Source organism: Tarenaya hassleriana, unplaced genomic scaffold (genome assembly GCF_000463585.1).
Source record: "Tarenaya hassleriana unplaced genomic scaffold, ASM46358v1 Cleome4, whole genome shotgun sequence".
In the NCBI taxonomy this organism is placed as follows: Eukaryota; Viridiplantae; Streptophyta; class Magnoliopsida; order Brassicales; family Cleomaceae; genus Tarenaya; species Tarenaya hassleriana.
In genome coordinates, this window is record NW_010966881.1 from 3,024,467 (window position 1) to 3,036,512 (window position 12,046).

General features: G+C 42.5%; 3 protein-coding genes across 3 annotated transcripts; 1 reads left to right on the forward strand and 2 right to left on the reverse strand.

Moving 5' to 3' along the window:
- The first annotated feature begins 350 nt into the window (after positions 1 to 350).
- LOC104823674 lies at positions 351 to 2,691 on the forward strand. Its single transcript, XM_010555350.2, has 2 exons — positions 351 to 1,308; positions 1,824 to 2,691. Exons 1-2 carry the CDS (start codon positions 739 to 741, stop codon positions 2,460 to 2,462), a joined length of 1,209 nt encoding a protein of 402 aa, XP_010553652.1. The 5' UTR covers positions 351 to 738; the 3' UTR covers positions 2,463 to 2,691.
- Positions 2,692 to 2,908: 217 nt separating this feature from the next.
- On the reverse strand, positions 2,909 to 7,139 carry LOC104823675 (pentatricopeptide repeat-containing protein At1g10270-like). Its single transcript, XM_010555351.2, has one exon. It carries the CDS (start codon positions 7,030 to 7,032, stop codon positions 3,193 to 3,195), a length of 3,840 nt encoding a protein of 1,279 aa, XP_010553653.1. The 5' UTR covers positions 7,033 to 7,139; the 3' UTR covers positions 2,909 to 3,192.
- Positions 7,140 to 8,580: 1,441 nt separating this feature from the next.
- Positions 8,581 to 10,334, reverse strand: LOC104823676 (pentatricopeptide repeat-containing protein At1g10270-like). The gene has a single exon (XM_010555353.1). The coding sequence runs from the start codon at positions 10,202 to 10,204 to the stop codon at positions 8,660 to 8,662; it is 1,545 nt and encodes a 514-aa protein (XP_010553655.1). The 5' UTR covers positions 10,205 to 10,334; the 3' UTR covers positions 8,581 to 8,659.
- Positions 10,335 to 12,046: the final 1,712 nt, after the last annotated feature.

The following is a 12,046-nucleotide window of genomic DNA, read 5'->3' on the forward strand; positions in this document are numbered from 1 at the left end:
ATTGTCAATAGATATATGCTTAATTTTCTATAATATTTTGAAATTTATATGAAAATGTCAAACAATTAATATTTTGTATGTCCAAAAAATATATATTTAAATATTTTATGTAATGATTTATATATAAATACAATGACTTTTCAAATAAAAAAAGGAAACTAAGAATATTACAAAGGAATGGAAGGGTTGGTTGACCCTGACTTTATTTACGTCATCATCTGTAATGGGCCCCAGGCCCAAATATTCAAACTTTAAATAATCCCATTAACAAAGCTTTCTTCCTTCTGGTAAAATCCGGGGTTTAACTCTAATTAATTAATTACTAACTAAAATTAAACCCACAAAAGTTATAACTTGAGAAGAAACAGAACACCGGATTTGTTCTTCTTCTCCGCGTAGACTTCAAACTCTGTTTCTGTCTCTCTGATCTGATACATCATCCTCTCCCACTCTCTTTTCCTTTCGAGTTTCACGATCAATAGAATTCATCCGCGTTCGAGCGGTTGCGGAGATCCGAATCCGATTTGTTTCCTAGTTTGATCGCTGGATTCGACTCTCTCTTCTAGAGAATTTGACATCGGAGGAATCGGATTCTCGATTGGGCAATCGGATTGTGGTTGAAGATCGAAGTATATGATGTTTCGCTGAAAGTAATTTTCTGGGCATCAGTCGAATTTTCTCTTCCTGATGAAGAGATTTCCGGAAATTTGAAATCAGCGAGAAAAAGCGGAAGCAACAATGGCGAGAGGAGGGAGATTGGGGGAGAAAGAGGGAGGAGAGAAGCACATAGGGTTTCTAAAACTGGCTCAAACGCTGTCTCTTTTGCTGATCTTCATGGCGGGGATCATCATCGGCCTCGCCGCGAGCTCCCACATCGATCGCTACTTCTCCTCTTTGCCTTCGACGCACTCCACCTCCACCAATCTCCAAACGGTGTCGTTTTCCCCGAACTGCACCATCATCCATGGCGAATGCGACGCCGAGAGCGATAAATCGAGATCCAAGGGTCGGGATTGCTCGAGCATCGAGGGTTTTCTTCGGCCGGAGAATCTGAGCCATCGGATGACGGACGAGGAGCTCTTGTGGAGAGCTTCAATGGTGCCCGTGAAGGAGGAATATCCGTACGAAAGAGTTCCCAAGGTCGCATTCATGTTCCTCACGAGAGGTCCGTTACCAATGTTGCCTCTCTGGGAGAAGTTCTTCAAAGGGCACGAGAAATTCTTCTCCGTGTACGTTCACGCGCCGCCGGGTTACGACATGAATGTCTCCATTGATTCTCCGTTCCACGGGCGGTTGATCCCGAGCCAGGTATGAGGTTTCTCCGATTCTTGACTCTCTTGTCTGGTATGAGTTCTCTATTGTTGATTTGCCTTATAAGGCAAGGAAGGAGATATGCACGAATCGATAAGCCTTTTCTTTTATGGAGTTGATTGATCCCTTTGGAAATATGGTCACTGCCAAGATGATCGATCATATGATGGAAGATGAACTGTCAAGTGCTTTTAGTCTGGGGGGAAAACTATAGGGCGTGATTTCTTTTGTGGAATGATACCATTTTCAGGTTAAGTTCTGGAAAATAGCTTGACGTATAGATGATGGACTGAAATTTCTTACCGTTATTCTCTGTCATCGTTCAGTGCATTCTCCCCGTCGTTTTTGGGGAAAACATAGAGTGAAACTAACCGTGTTTATCGAACTATTTGGGATTGTTTTATGTTCTATATGCCATTTTGGTTTGTGTTTTCATCAAGATTTCGGTTGTTCCCAAATTCTCCGGGGCTTTAACATGAACATTCTTCACTGTCGTGTTTTCCGGTAAACAGAGAGTTGAATGGGGAACTGCATTGCTAACAGATGCTGAGAAGCGCCTTCTAGCCAATGCCTTACTCGACTTCTCGAACGAGCGTTTCCTCCTTCTCTCCGAGAGCTGCATCCCCATCCACAACTTCCCGACGGTATACAGATACCTCATTGGCTCAAACTACAGCTTCGTGGAATCTTACGACGAGCCAACTCGTTACGGGCGTGGCCGATACAGCAGAAAGATGCTTCCTCACATCAAACTCCATCAATGGCGAAAAGGGTCGCAGTGGTTTGAAGCTAACCGGAAGATCGCCACTTACATCATCTCCGACACCAAATACTACTCCTTGTTCAAGAAATACTGCAGGCCGGCTTGTTACCCCGACGAGCATTACATCCCGACGTTCTTGAACATGTTTCATGGCTCGGATAACGCGAATAGGACCGTTACTTGGGTGGATTGGTCGTTCGGGGGGCCTCATCCAGCGAGATACAACGCGGAGAATATCACGGAAAGTTTTATACAGCAGATAAGGAGTAACGGGAGTTGTTTGTATAACGGAGAGGTTACGTCTTTGTGCTATCTTTTCGCTCGGAAGTTTGCTCCCAACGCCTTGGCTCCATTGATGAACTTGAGCTCCACGGTCATGGAGTTCTGAGGATAAAAAACTGACTGTGTTTTTTAGTTTGTTTTTTTTTGTCCTGATCATTACAGGGCCGAGATGACACATTCACTTAGGGTTTCATTTCTCTTCTGTTTTTTTGATAGTTTTCCCAGTTTTGATCGCTTGTGTTTTTAATGTACAGGTCGCTCTCTGTCATTTGAGGAATTCTAGTTACAGATTTATGAAATACCGATTATTTTTAATACAAACTTTAATTTTCGTCTATTCTTTCCACTCTCGTATAATAATTTACTGCTTAACTGTTACACCATCGTTCCCAAATTCAATAAAATGGGTCCTGTAGATTTTTTTTTTGTTTGGATTTAACAATAACCTATAATACTTTTGCATAATAACTATATGGAGGAAAACATAACGGTCCATTATAGAGGAAAAAAATTATTGGAATCAATGAATGCATAGATTAATAACGCTCATGATTAATAAAATATCAAAGTTCTGAACCAAGTAATATTATTGAACGCATTAAAGAGAAGTTTCCATAACAAGTACCCTCTTGCCATGACTAGGGTTTGGTTATCCATAAACCGAAACCAAACCAAACCGATCTAAACAGAATAATATACCACCAGAGCCAAACTGAATTCGATATCGAACCCGAACCAAAATGAAGCTAATATAAACCGAAAAAAGCAAACCCAAATATAGCCTAACAGAATCCGAACCGAAAAACCAAAACGGCCACCCACCTCATGGTATAGAATCAAATCGCAGCTTGGTTGTGCATGTCTTCCCACTCCAGAGATAATCCTTGCATTTCTTGTTCCTGTTGCTGATGCCCGTAAATTGAACTCATCTGAGGCTGTCCAGACAGTGACTGCCTATGCTGGCCAAACATCTCGGAGGAACTCGACCTGTCTTGTCCCCACATCTGATAGGTTCCTGGAGCCAGAGTATTTGCCCTTGATGCAGCCCACGATGGTTGCTGTCCACTCGTCTGGTTAGCCCATGATGTCTGATATCCCGTCGAGGGACTAGACCACATCGGTTGTGCTCCCAGGGGACCGGACCATGTTTGTTGATGCCTCGCTGCTTGACCGGACCATGATGGTTCCACATATGTTTGATGACTTGCGGATGAGCCTGGTTCTTGTCGTTGATATCCATAAACTGAACTAGTCTGAGGCTGTCCAGACCACGTCTGGCAGTGTTGGCCAAACATCTGGGAGGAACTCAACCCATCTTGTTGCCCCATCTGATTGGTTCCAGGCACCGCGGTGTTTGCCCTGGATGCAGCTGTCTGATGAGCCCACGGCGGCTGCTGTCCACTCATCGTAATAGCCAATGATGTCTGATATCCCATTGCGGGACTAGACCACATCAGTTGTGCTCCCGAAGGACTGGACAATGGTTGTTGATGCCTCACTGCTTGACCAGACCATGTTGGTTCCACATATGTTTGATGACTTGCGGATGAGCCTGGTCCTTGTCGTTGATGTCCGTAAACTGAACTAGTCTGAGGCTGTCCAGACCACATCTGGCCGTGTTGGCCAAACATCTGGGAGGAACTCAACCAATCTTGTTGCCCCATCTGATTGGTTCCTGGCACTGCAGTGTTTGCCCTGGATGCAGCCGTCTGATGAGCCCATGGCGGCTGCTGTCCACTCATCGTATTAGCCAATGATGTCTGATATCCCGTTGCAGGACTAGACCACGTCGGTTGTGCTCCCGAAGGACCGGACCATGGTTGTTGATGCCTCACTGCTTGACCAGACCATGCCGGTTCCACATATGTTTGATGACTTGCGGATGAGCCTGGTTCTTGTCGTTGATATCCGTAAACTGAACTTGTCTGAGGTTGTCCAGACTGCATCTGGCCGTGTTGGCCAAACATCCGGAAGGAACTCGACCCATCTTGTCCCCACATCTGATTGGTTCCTGGCACTGCGGTGTTTGCCCTTGATGCAGCCATCTGATGAGCCCACGACGGCTGCTGTCCACTCGTCTGATTAGCCCAACATATCTGATATCCCGTTGCAGGACTAGACCACGTCGGTTGTGCTCCCGAAGGACTGGACATTGGTTGTTGATGCCTCACTGCTTGACCAGACCATGTTGGTTCCACATATGTTTGATGACTTGCGGATGAGCCTGGTTCTTGTCGTTGATGTTCGTAGACTGAACTCATCTGAGGTTGTCCAGACTGCATCTGGCGGTGTTGGCCAAACATCCGGGAGGAACTCGACCCATCTTGTCCCCACATCTGATTGGTTCCTGGCACCGCAGTGTTTGCCCTTGATGCAGCGGTCTGATGAGCCCACGATGGCTGCTGTCCATTCGTCTGATTAGCGAATGATGTCTGATATCCTGTTGCAGGACTAGACCACGTCGGTTGTGCTCCTGACCATGATTGTTGATTTCCAGCTGATTGACCGGACCATGATGGTCCTTTAGATATCTGATGACCTGAGGGTGTGTAAGATAAGGGCAGATTCTGGCCACTGGTTTGATGACTCGACGGATTCTCACCGCTAGTCTGATAAGTCCCGGATGGCTGTTGAACGGCTGTCTGATTAAACCAACCATGTCGCTGTTGACCTGCAGTCTCATTGGCCTGCGGTGAGAGGTGTTCCCCCATAATATCTATGTCTATCCATGGTGATTGCCGTGCGGTTATCGGGTAGGAACCTGTGGAATGCTGAGATCCGGTTTGTGGAGGCCCTGATGGAGAACGTTCTCCAATCACACCATGAGGTGGACCGGCCCGAGGTTGCCTCGGATTCAAGACGCTTTCTATATCCTCCCGCATCCCAGCTATCTCGAAAGCCTCAATGAGGAATTCTCGTAGTGCAGGAGGAACACCAATACCGTATCCTATCATCTGTTCAACTATGCCCTGGGCCATTTCAAGTGCACCAACTTCACGTAGACCCCTAACCACGCAATCATAAATGGAAAGATCTGGTTTCAGATCTTGCTCACCCATTTTGGTCAAAATCTGCACCGATTCCACGGCCATGCCATTCTTAATCAACTCCCTGAAACACCTTGCACCGAAACTAGCAACCACTCTTAAATTTGAATCCACCATTTTTTTCAGCATTTGGACAGCATCATCGAGTCTCTCTGCCTTGAGATAAGCATCAATCATTGCTCTATAGATCGGAACATCAGGGGACAAGTTTTTGGAACACATTTCCGTGAAGAACATCTCTGCCTCTGTTAACATCCCGTGTTCGCAGAATCTTGAGATAATGTTAGAAAAACCTGCAACATCCATAATGAAAGGCTTTGAACCTCCCCTTACCCCTGAACCTGTCTTCGTACCGACCTTCCTGAAGGTATCAATAGCCTCCTTAAACTGTCCAAGCTTGAAACACTCATTAACCATTATATTAAACGTCTCTGTGTTCAAGGCCAGAATATTTGGAGGACAGTGATTATCCAACATCTCATCGAACAATGCCCCAGCCTCGGACTTCTTACCGTACTTAAGTAAAACCTCCAAAAGCACATTGCAAGTAGTGGGATGCAGTCTGAATTTCTTATCTAACAAGGACTTGTAAGACTCCATGGCTTCCTTATCCTTACCTTGCTTGAACCAGTACTCCATGAATGTAGCATTCACAACACCATCGTACACCAAACATTTACTCTTCAATTCGTCGAACAATTCATTCGCTTTTTCCAAGTTGCCCATATCCAAGAACCCACGAATCAGATTATTGTATACCAACGAATCCGCAGCTTGTCCTTTGTTCAACATCTCCCTCACCAAATCTACAGCCTCATCGATTCTTCCGGTGTCAATCAAACCTTTCGTCAAGTGCCTGTAAGTAACAGGAGATGGACCAAAAGGGGCATTCGCCAATATGTGGCGGTACAATTCGAAAGCCTCGTCGACTCGACCTTCATCACAATGAGCATTGATGATCTGATTGTAGGAGACGACGTTGGGGACTATGTCAGACTGCTTGAAGAAATAGTGGAACAGAGCGATGGCGTCGCTGTAGCGCTTGGCGCGGTACATGGCGGCGATGATGGCGTTGCAGGTGAAGACCGTGGGACGGATGTTGGAGAACACCGACTCACGCACGAGCCGCGACGCTGCGTCTAGGTCCAAAGCACGGATAAGCGACTGTACTCTGTTGTGCAGACTAAGCTTAGGTCCGACGAGCGCGGACGTGGTCTCCGGAAGCCGTGGCGCGTTGGGATCACGCGGCGTCCATGGAGAGGAGGGGTCCTGCCGGAGCGCGTGAAGAGGAGGCTCGATCCGGAGCAGACGTTTGCGGCGGCGGCGCTCGTCGGCGGCTTCTTCGGCGGATGAGAAGGACATAGTCCGGTGAGGGAGCGAAGAAGGCATTGTGTAGGAGGGCATTGTAGGGCTAAGATCCGGAGGACGATTCTGAAATGGAACAGAATCATTTCCCCACCTAGGGTTTGGATTCGGGTTTGTAGCTTGATCGTCCGGTATGAGAGAAACGTTGTGGAACCGGCGATGGAGGGAGGCCAGATAACTGGTGGTGCTGGTGCTGGTGCTGGTGCTGCTGCTGCTTCGGAGACCGAATACGGCGAAGCGGCGGAGGAGCTTATACATAGACATGGCGGCGGAGGAGCAGTCACCGATTAAGGTTCTAGAGAGGGATACGGAGACGGCGCAAAGAGAACAGGAAAAATCACTCAAATAAGCGTCGCAAAGATTTCTTGGATACAACCGAAAATTATATGTCAGTTTTACCCTTCAACAAGAAGGAAAAGACGCTGCCTTACATCAAAGCAGCGCAATACCTGCGATGTGAGTACTATAGGAAGTATCGGTAAACGGTTCGGATTCGAGACGGAATGAATCGGTTCGGTTCTTTCGGTTTTACAAAAATAGGTACCAATCGGATTTTTTATTGTATTCAGTTCAGTTCGGTTTCGGTATCGGTTCGGTTCGGTTCTGGATTTTATTAAAAAAATGATAGATTTTCTTTAAAAATATTCGGTTTTTCGGAATTTTTAAAGTTCGGGTCGGTTCGGTTCGGTTTCGGGAAAATTCAATTCTCTCAAAATAGTACCGTTCGGAAAATAACAGCGGTTTCGGGTCGAAAAAAAATACCGTTTTAACGGTTCGGTTCTGTCCAGTTCCGAAGAATCGAACCGAAACGCCCACCCTAATAGGAATGGTCCGGTTCGCTATTTGATTCGGTTCATTTTTATTCTTTTGGTTTTATATAAATATATGTATTGATCACATATTATACTGTATTCCGTTTGATTCAATTCTGTTTTAATTTTCTACAGAAAATTATATTTTTCTATACTTACTTTGTAAAACATAATTTTTTTCTACATAAACTTTTAATTTGTCAAAAGATTTTCAGTTTAATTTGTTTTTTTTAATTATTGATATACTAAGCACATAATATTTTCAATCAGTTCTTAGATTGGATTTAACTCCGAAATAGTTATATGTTATAGGATTTAATTTTGTATATCCAAATCAAAATTACCATCTAGTGTACAGCTACAAATTGATAGATAATTTTTGTTGTTCATCTCTTTAAAAAAGAAAAATCATTGGAAACAATCCAAAAAGTTAATTATAGGAAAACCAAGATTTAGATTTAATATTTTATGACATGATCCTTGAATGGTTTTCTCTCGCGCTCTCGAACAGATACTTTGATTATGTGTTCTACGTGGACTTCGAAGCATCTATGGCGGATCAGGATGCTAAAAATGCACTAAGGCATCTAAAGGCATGCCCTTCCTCCGTTCGAAAGCATGTCCGAAATTCAAAGGGTGTGTAGAATTTTGACAGCCTTTGGTTTTGGTTTTGGTTCTGGTTTCGGATTAATTAGGGTTTCTTAGAGCGGTGATTTTGCTTTGATAAAAATACCATCGTTGTGTGGCGAACAGGAGCACCTAAAGGAAAGGAGGGCATACGAGGACCCGAATACCGCAACCGCGAAGAAATGGACTATTAATCTCATCGGTCGAGGGTTCAAACCTGAGAGCAACGAAACCGGCCCAATAGAGAATACGCCCCCGAGACCTAGATAATCGAAACAGGCTTGTCGCATCTCGTTTCTCGCTTGATCTGGCGATGCACAGAACACTCTGTACAGTGCACCTGCCAAAGAATTGATGGTCGATGCCACGGCCAGGACAAAAGAAAGAGAATTGGATTTCGGATAATTGTCTAACAAAGATGTAGCATTCTCAACACCATCGTACAACAAAATCTATAGAATTGGATTTCGAATTGGAACACCAATACCGTATCCTCTCATCTGTTCAACTATGCCCTGGGCCAGTTCATGAGCACCAACTTCACGTAGACCCCTCACCACGCAATCATAAACGGAAGGGTCTGGTTTCGGATCTTGCTCACCCATTTTAGTCAAAATCTGCACCGATTCCACGGCCTTGCCATTCTTAATCAACTCACTGAAACACCTTGTACCGAAACTAGCAACCACCCTTAAATTTGAATCCACCATCTTTTTCAGCATTTGGACAGCATCATCGAGTCTCTCTGCCTTGAGATAAGCATCAATCATTGCTCTATAGATCGGAACATCAGGGGACAAGGTTTTGGAACACAATTCCGCGAAGAACATCTCTGCCTCTGTTAACATCCCGTGTTCGCAGAATCTCGAGATAATGTTAGAAAAACCTGCAACATCCATATTAAAAGGCTTTGAACCTCCCCTTACCCCTGAACCTGTCTTTGTCCCGACCTTCCTGAAGGTATCAATAGCCTCCTTAAACTGCCCAAGCCTGAAACACTCGTTAACCATTATATTAAACGTCTCTGAGTTCAAGGCCAGAATATTCGGAGGACAGTGATTATCCAACATCTCATCGAACAATGCCCCAGCCTCGAACTTCTTACCGTACTTAAGTAAAACCTCCAAAAGCACATTGCAAGTAGTGGGATGCAGTCTGAATTTCTTATCTAACAAGGACTTGTAAGACTCCATGGCTTCCTTATCCTTACCTTGCTTGAACCAGTACTCCATGAACGTAGCATTCACAACACCATCGTACACCAAACATTTACTCTTCAATTCGTCGAACAATTCATTCGCTTTTTCCAAATTGCCCATATCCAAGAACCCACGAATCAGATTATTGTATACCAACGAATCCGCAGCTTGTCCTTTGTTCAACATCTCCCTCACCAAATCTACAGCCTCATCGATTCTTCCGGTGTCAATCAAACCTTTCGTCAAGTGCCTGTAAGTAACAGGAGATGGACCAAAAGGGGCATTCGCCAATATGTGGCGGTACAATTCGAAAGCCTCGTCGACTCGACCTTCATCACAATGAGCATTGATGATCTGATTGTAGGAGACGACGTTGGGGACTATGTCAGACTGCTTGAAGAAATAGTGGAACAGAGCGATGGCGTCGCTGTAGCGCTTGGCGCGGTACATGGCGGCGATGATGGCGTTGCAGGTGAAGACCGTGGGACGGGTCCTGGAGAACACCGACTGACGCGCGAGCCGCGACGCTGCCTCTAGGTCCGAAGCACGGATCAGCGACTGTACTTTGTTGTGCAGACTAAGCTTAGGTCCGACGAGCGCGGACGTGGTGTCCGGAAGCCGTGGCGCGTTGGGATCACGCGGCGGCCGCGGAGAGGAGGGATCCCGCCGGAGCGCGTGAAGAGGAGGCTCGATCCGAAGGCGACGTTTGCGGCGGCGGCGCTCGGCGGCGGCTTCTTCGGCGGATGAGAAGGGCATAGTCCGGTGAGGGAGCGAAGAAGGCATTGTGTAGGAGGGCATTGCAGGGCTAGGATTCAGAGGAGGATTCTGAAATGGAACAGAATCATTTCCCGGTCTAGGGTTTGGATTCGGGTTTGTAGCTTGATCGTCCGGTGTGAGAGAAACGTTGTGGAACCGGCGGGGGGGGGGGGGCCGGTGGAGGGAGGCCAGAAAACTGGTGGTGGTGGTTCTGCTGCTGCTGCTTCGGAGACCGAATACGGCGGAGCGACGGAGGAGCTGATACATAGACATGGCGGCGGACAAGCAGTCACCGATTAGGGTTCTAGAGAGAGATATGGAGACGGCGCAGAGAGAAAAGAAAACTCTCGAATAAGCGTCGCAAATATTTATTGGATACAACCAAAAATTCTATGTCAGTTTTACCCTTTAAAAAAAGAAGGAAAAGACATTACCATCCTTGATATTAGAGCATGACAATATTTACTTGTTCCGTACCATTTTACATTTGCTTGTTTTTTTCTTTTTCATTTATTTAATTTTACTAATAATAAGTTGATGATAATATGAAACAAATAAAAAATAAAAGTATTCTTCTAAAATATTATTAAATACTTAAAAATATATTAAAATATTAATTTAAAAATACTTATATACATTAATATTTATTAGTATCTACATGTAAAATATGGTCGTCTAATATTTTTTTTTATCATTCACCTAAATTATTATATCATGAATAATTGTATATTTTCTATTTAAAAGAAAACTATAAAAAACAATTTCTAAAACAAAATTAAATTAAATTTTGTTTATATGAACCATACTTTATTCTAAACCAAAAAATTATCATTTAAAAAATACTATAATTGAAAAGGTAAAATTAAAATTTGTTTATGTATAAAAAATTTAAATATACAATATTAAATTTGATTGTAATATTTTTTGAAATTTTTAAAATTTTAAAATAATGTATTGATAAAAATTTATAAAAAATCATTTATATTTTTTTTATCAAATTAAATTTTCTTTTTTGTCATATGCATTAAAAAATTTAATATTAATATAATATAAAAACAATCATTATAAATTAACCAAAAAAACGCATCCAATTCTTATAGTCAACTTTTTTATTTTTATTAATTTTAATTTTAATTCAATTTTAATTCAATTTTTATTCCTATTTTGAATATGTTTATTTAAAAATTTATCTATGATTTTTAAAAATTAGATATATATATATATATATGTATATATATATCACATGGTTTAAATATATAAAAAAACTAAAACTTCTAGATATGATCCTACATACGTAGCTAAATTCATATACATGGCATTTCTAAAGAAAGATAGTTCTTATGTTATTCAATCATTTTATAATTCTCTCTGAAAAAAAAAATTACAAAAGTTTTCTATCATTCGTTTCACTTTATCATATCAACCTTGACTGTTTCTGGTTACGGAGTTATTGATGGAATCATGTTTTTAATACAACAATGGAAGACTTTGTCTTTGTTGAAGATGATATGGAATTCGCAGTAACAAAAGACCATATATTAAATGTGTGTATATATGTAAGCTTGTTCAAAGCCATTGGGTTATCGAATGAGAAGTTTTCCGATATAAGTTTATTTTCTTGATGTTATTATTTATAATTTAAAGGATTTAAATATATAACTTTATTTTCTCAAACTGAATGATAAATATAATAATATATCAACTGTTATATATAATTGGTAGATTAATATAGATTTTAAAACCATGATTGAAAGTAATTTATATATTAAAACAAGTATAATTTAACAAATATCTAACTCGATTCATTATCTCCTTTATTAAAATAAATTATAGTTATAGACAGAAGTTTTTTAAAAAATAACTATAGAATATTTTTGTTGAATG

What these genes read in the sequence shown, in the direction of transcription:
- LOC104823674 (XM_010555350.2), top strand. Translation starts at nt 739, where the DNA reads ATGGCGAGAGGAGGGAGATTGGGGGAGAAAGAGGGAGGAGAGAAGCAC. An exon ending in GGCGGTTGATCCCGAGCCAG is followed by an intron (nt 1,309 to 1,823) that starts GTATGAGGTTTC and finishes TCCGGTAAACAG; the next exon opens with AGAGTTGAATGGGGAACTGC.
- LOC104823675 (XM_010555351.2), bottom strand. Translation starts at nt 7,032, where the DNA reads ATGTCTATGTATAAGCTCCTCCGCCGCTTCGCCGTATTCGGTCTCCGA.
- LOC104823676 (XM_010555353.1), bottom strand. Translation starts at nt 10,204, where the DNA reads ATGCCCTCCTACACAATGCCTTCTTCGCTCCCTCACCGGACTATGCCC.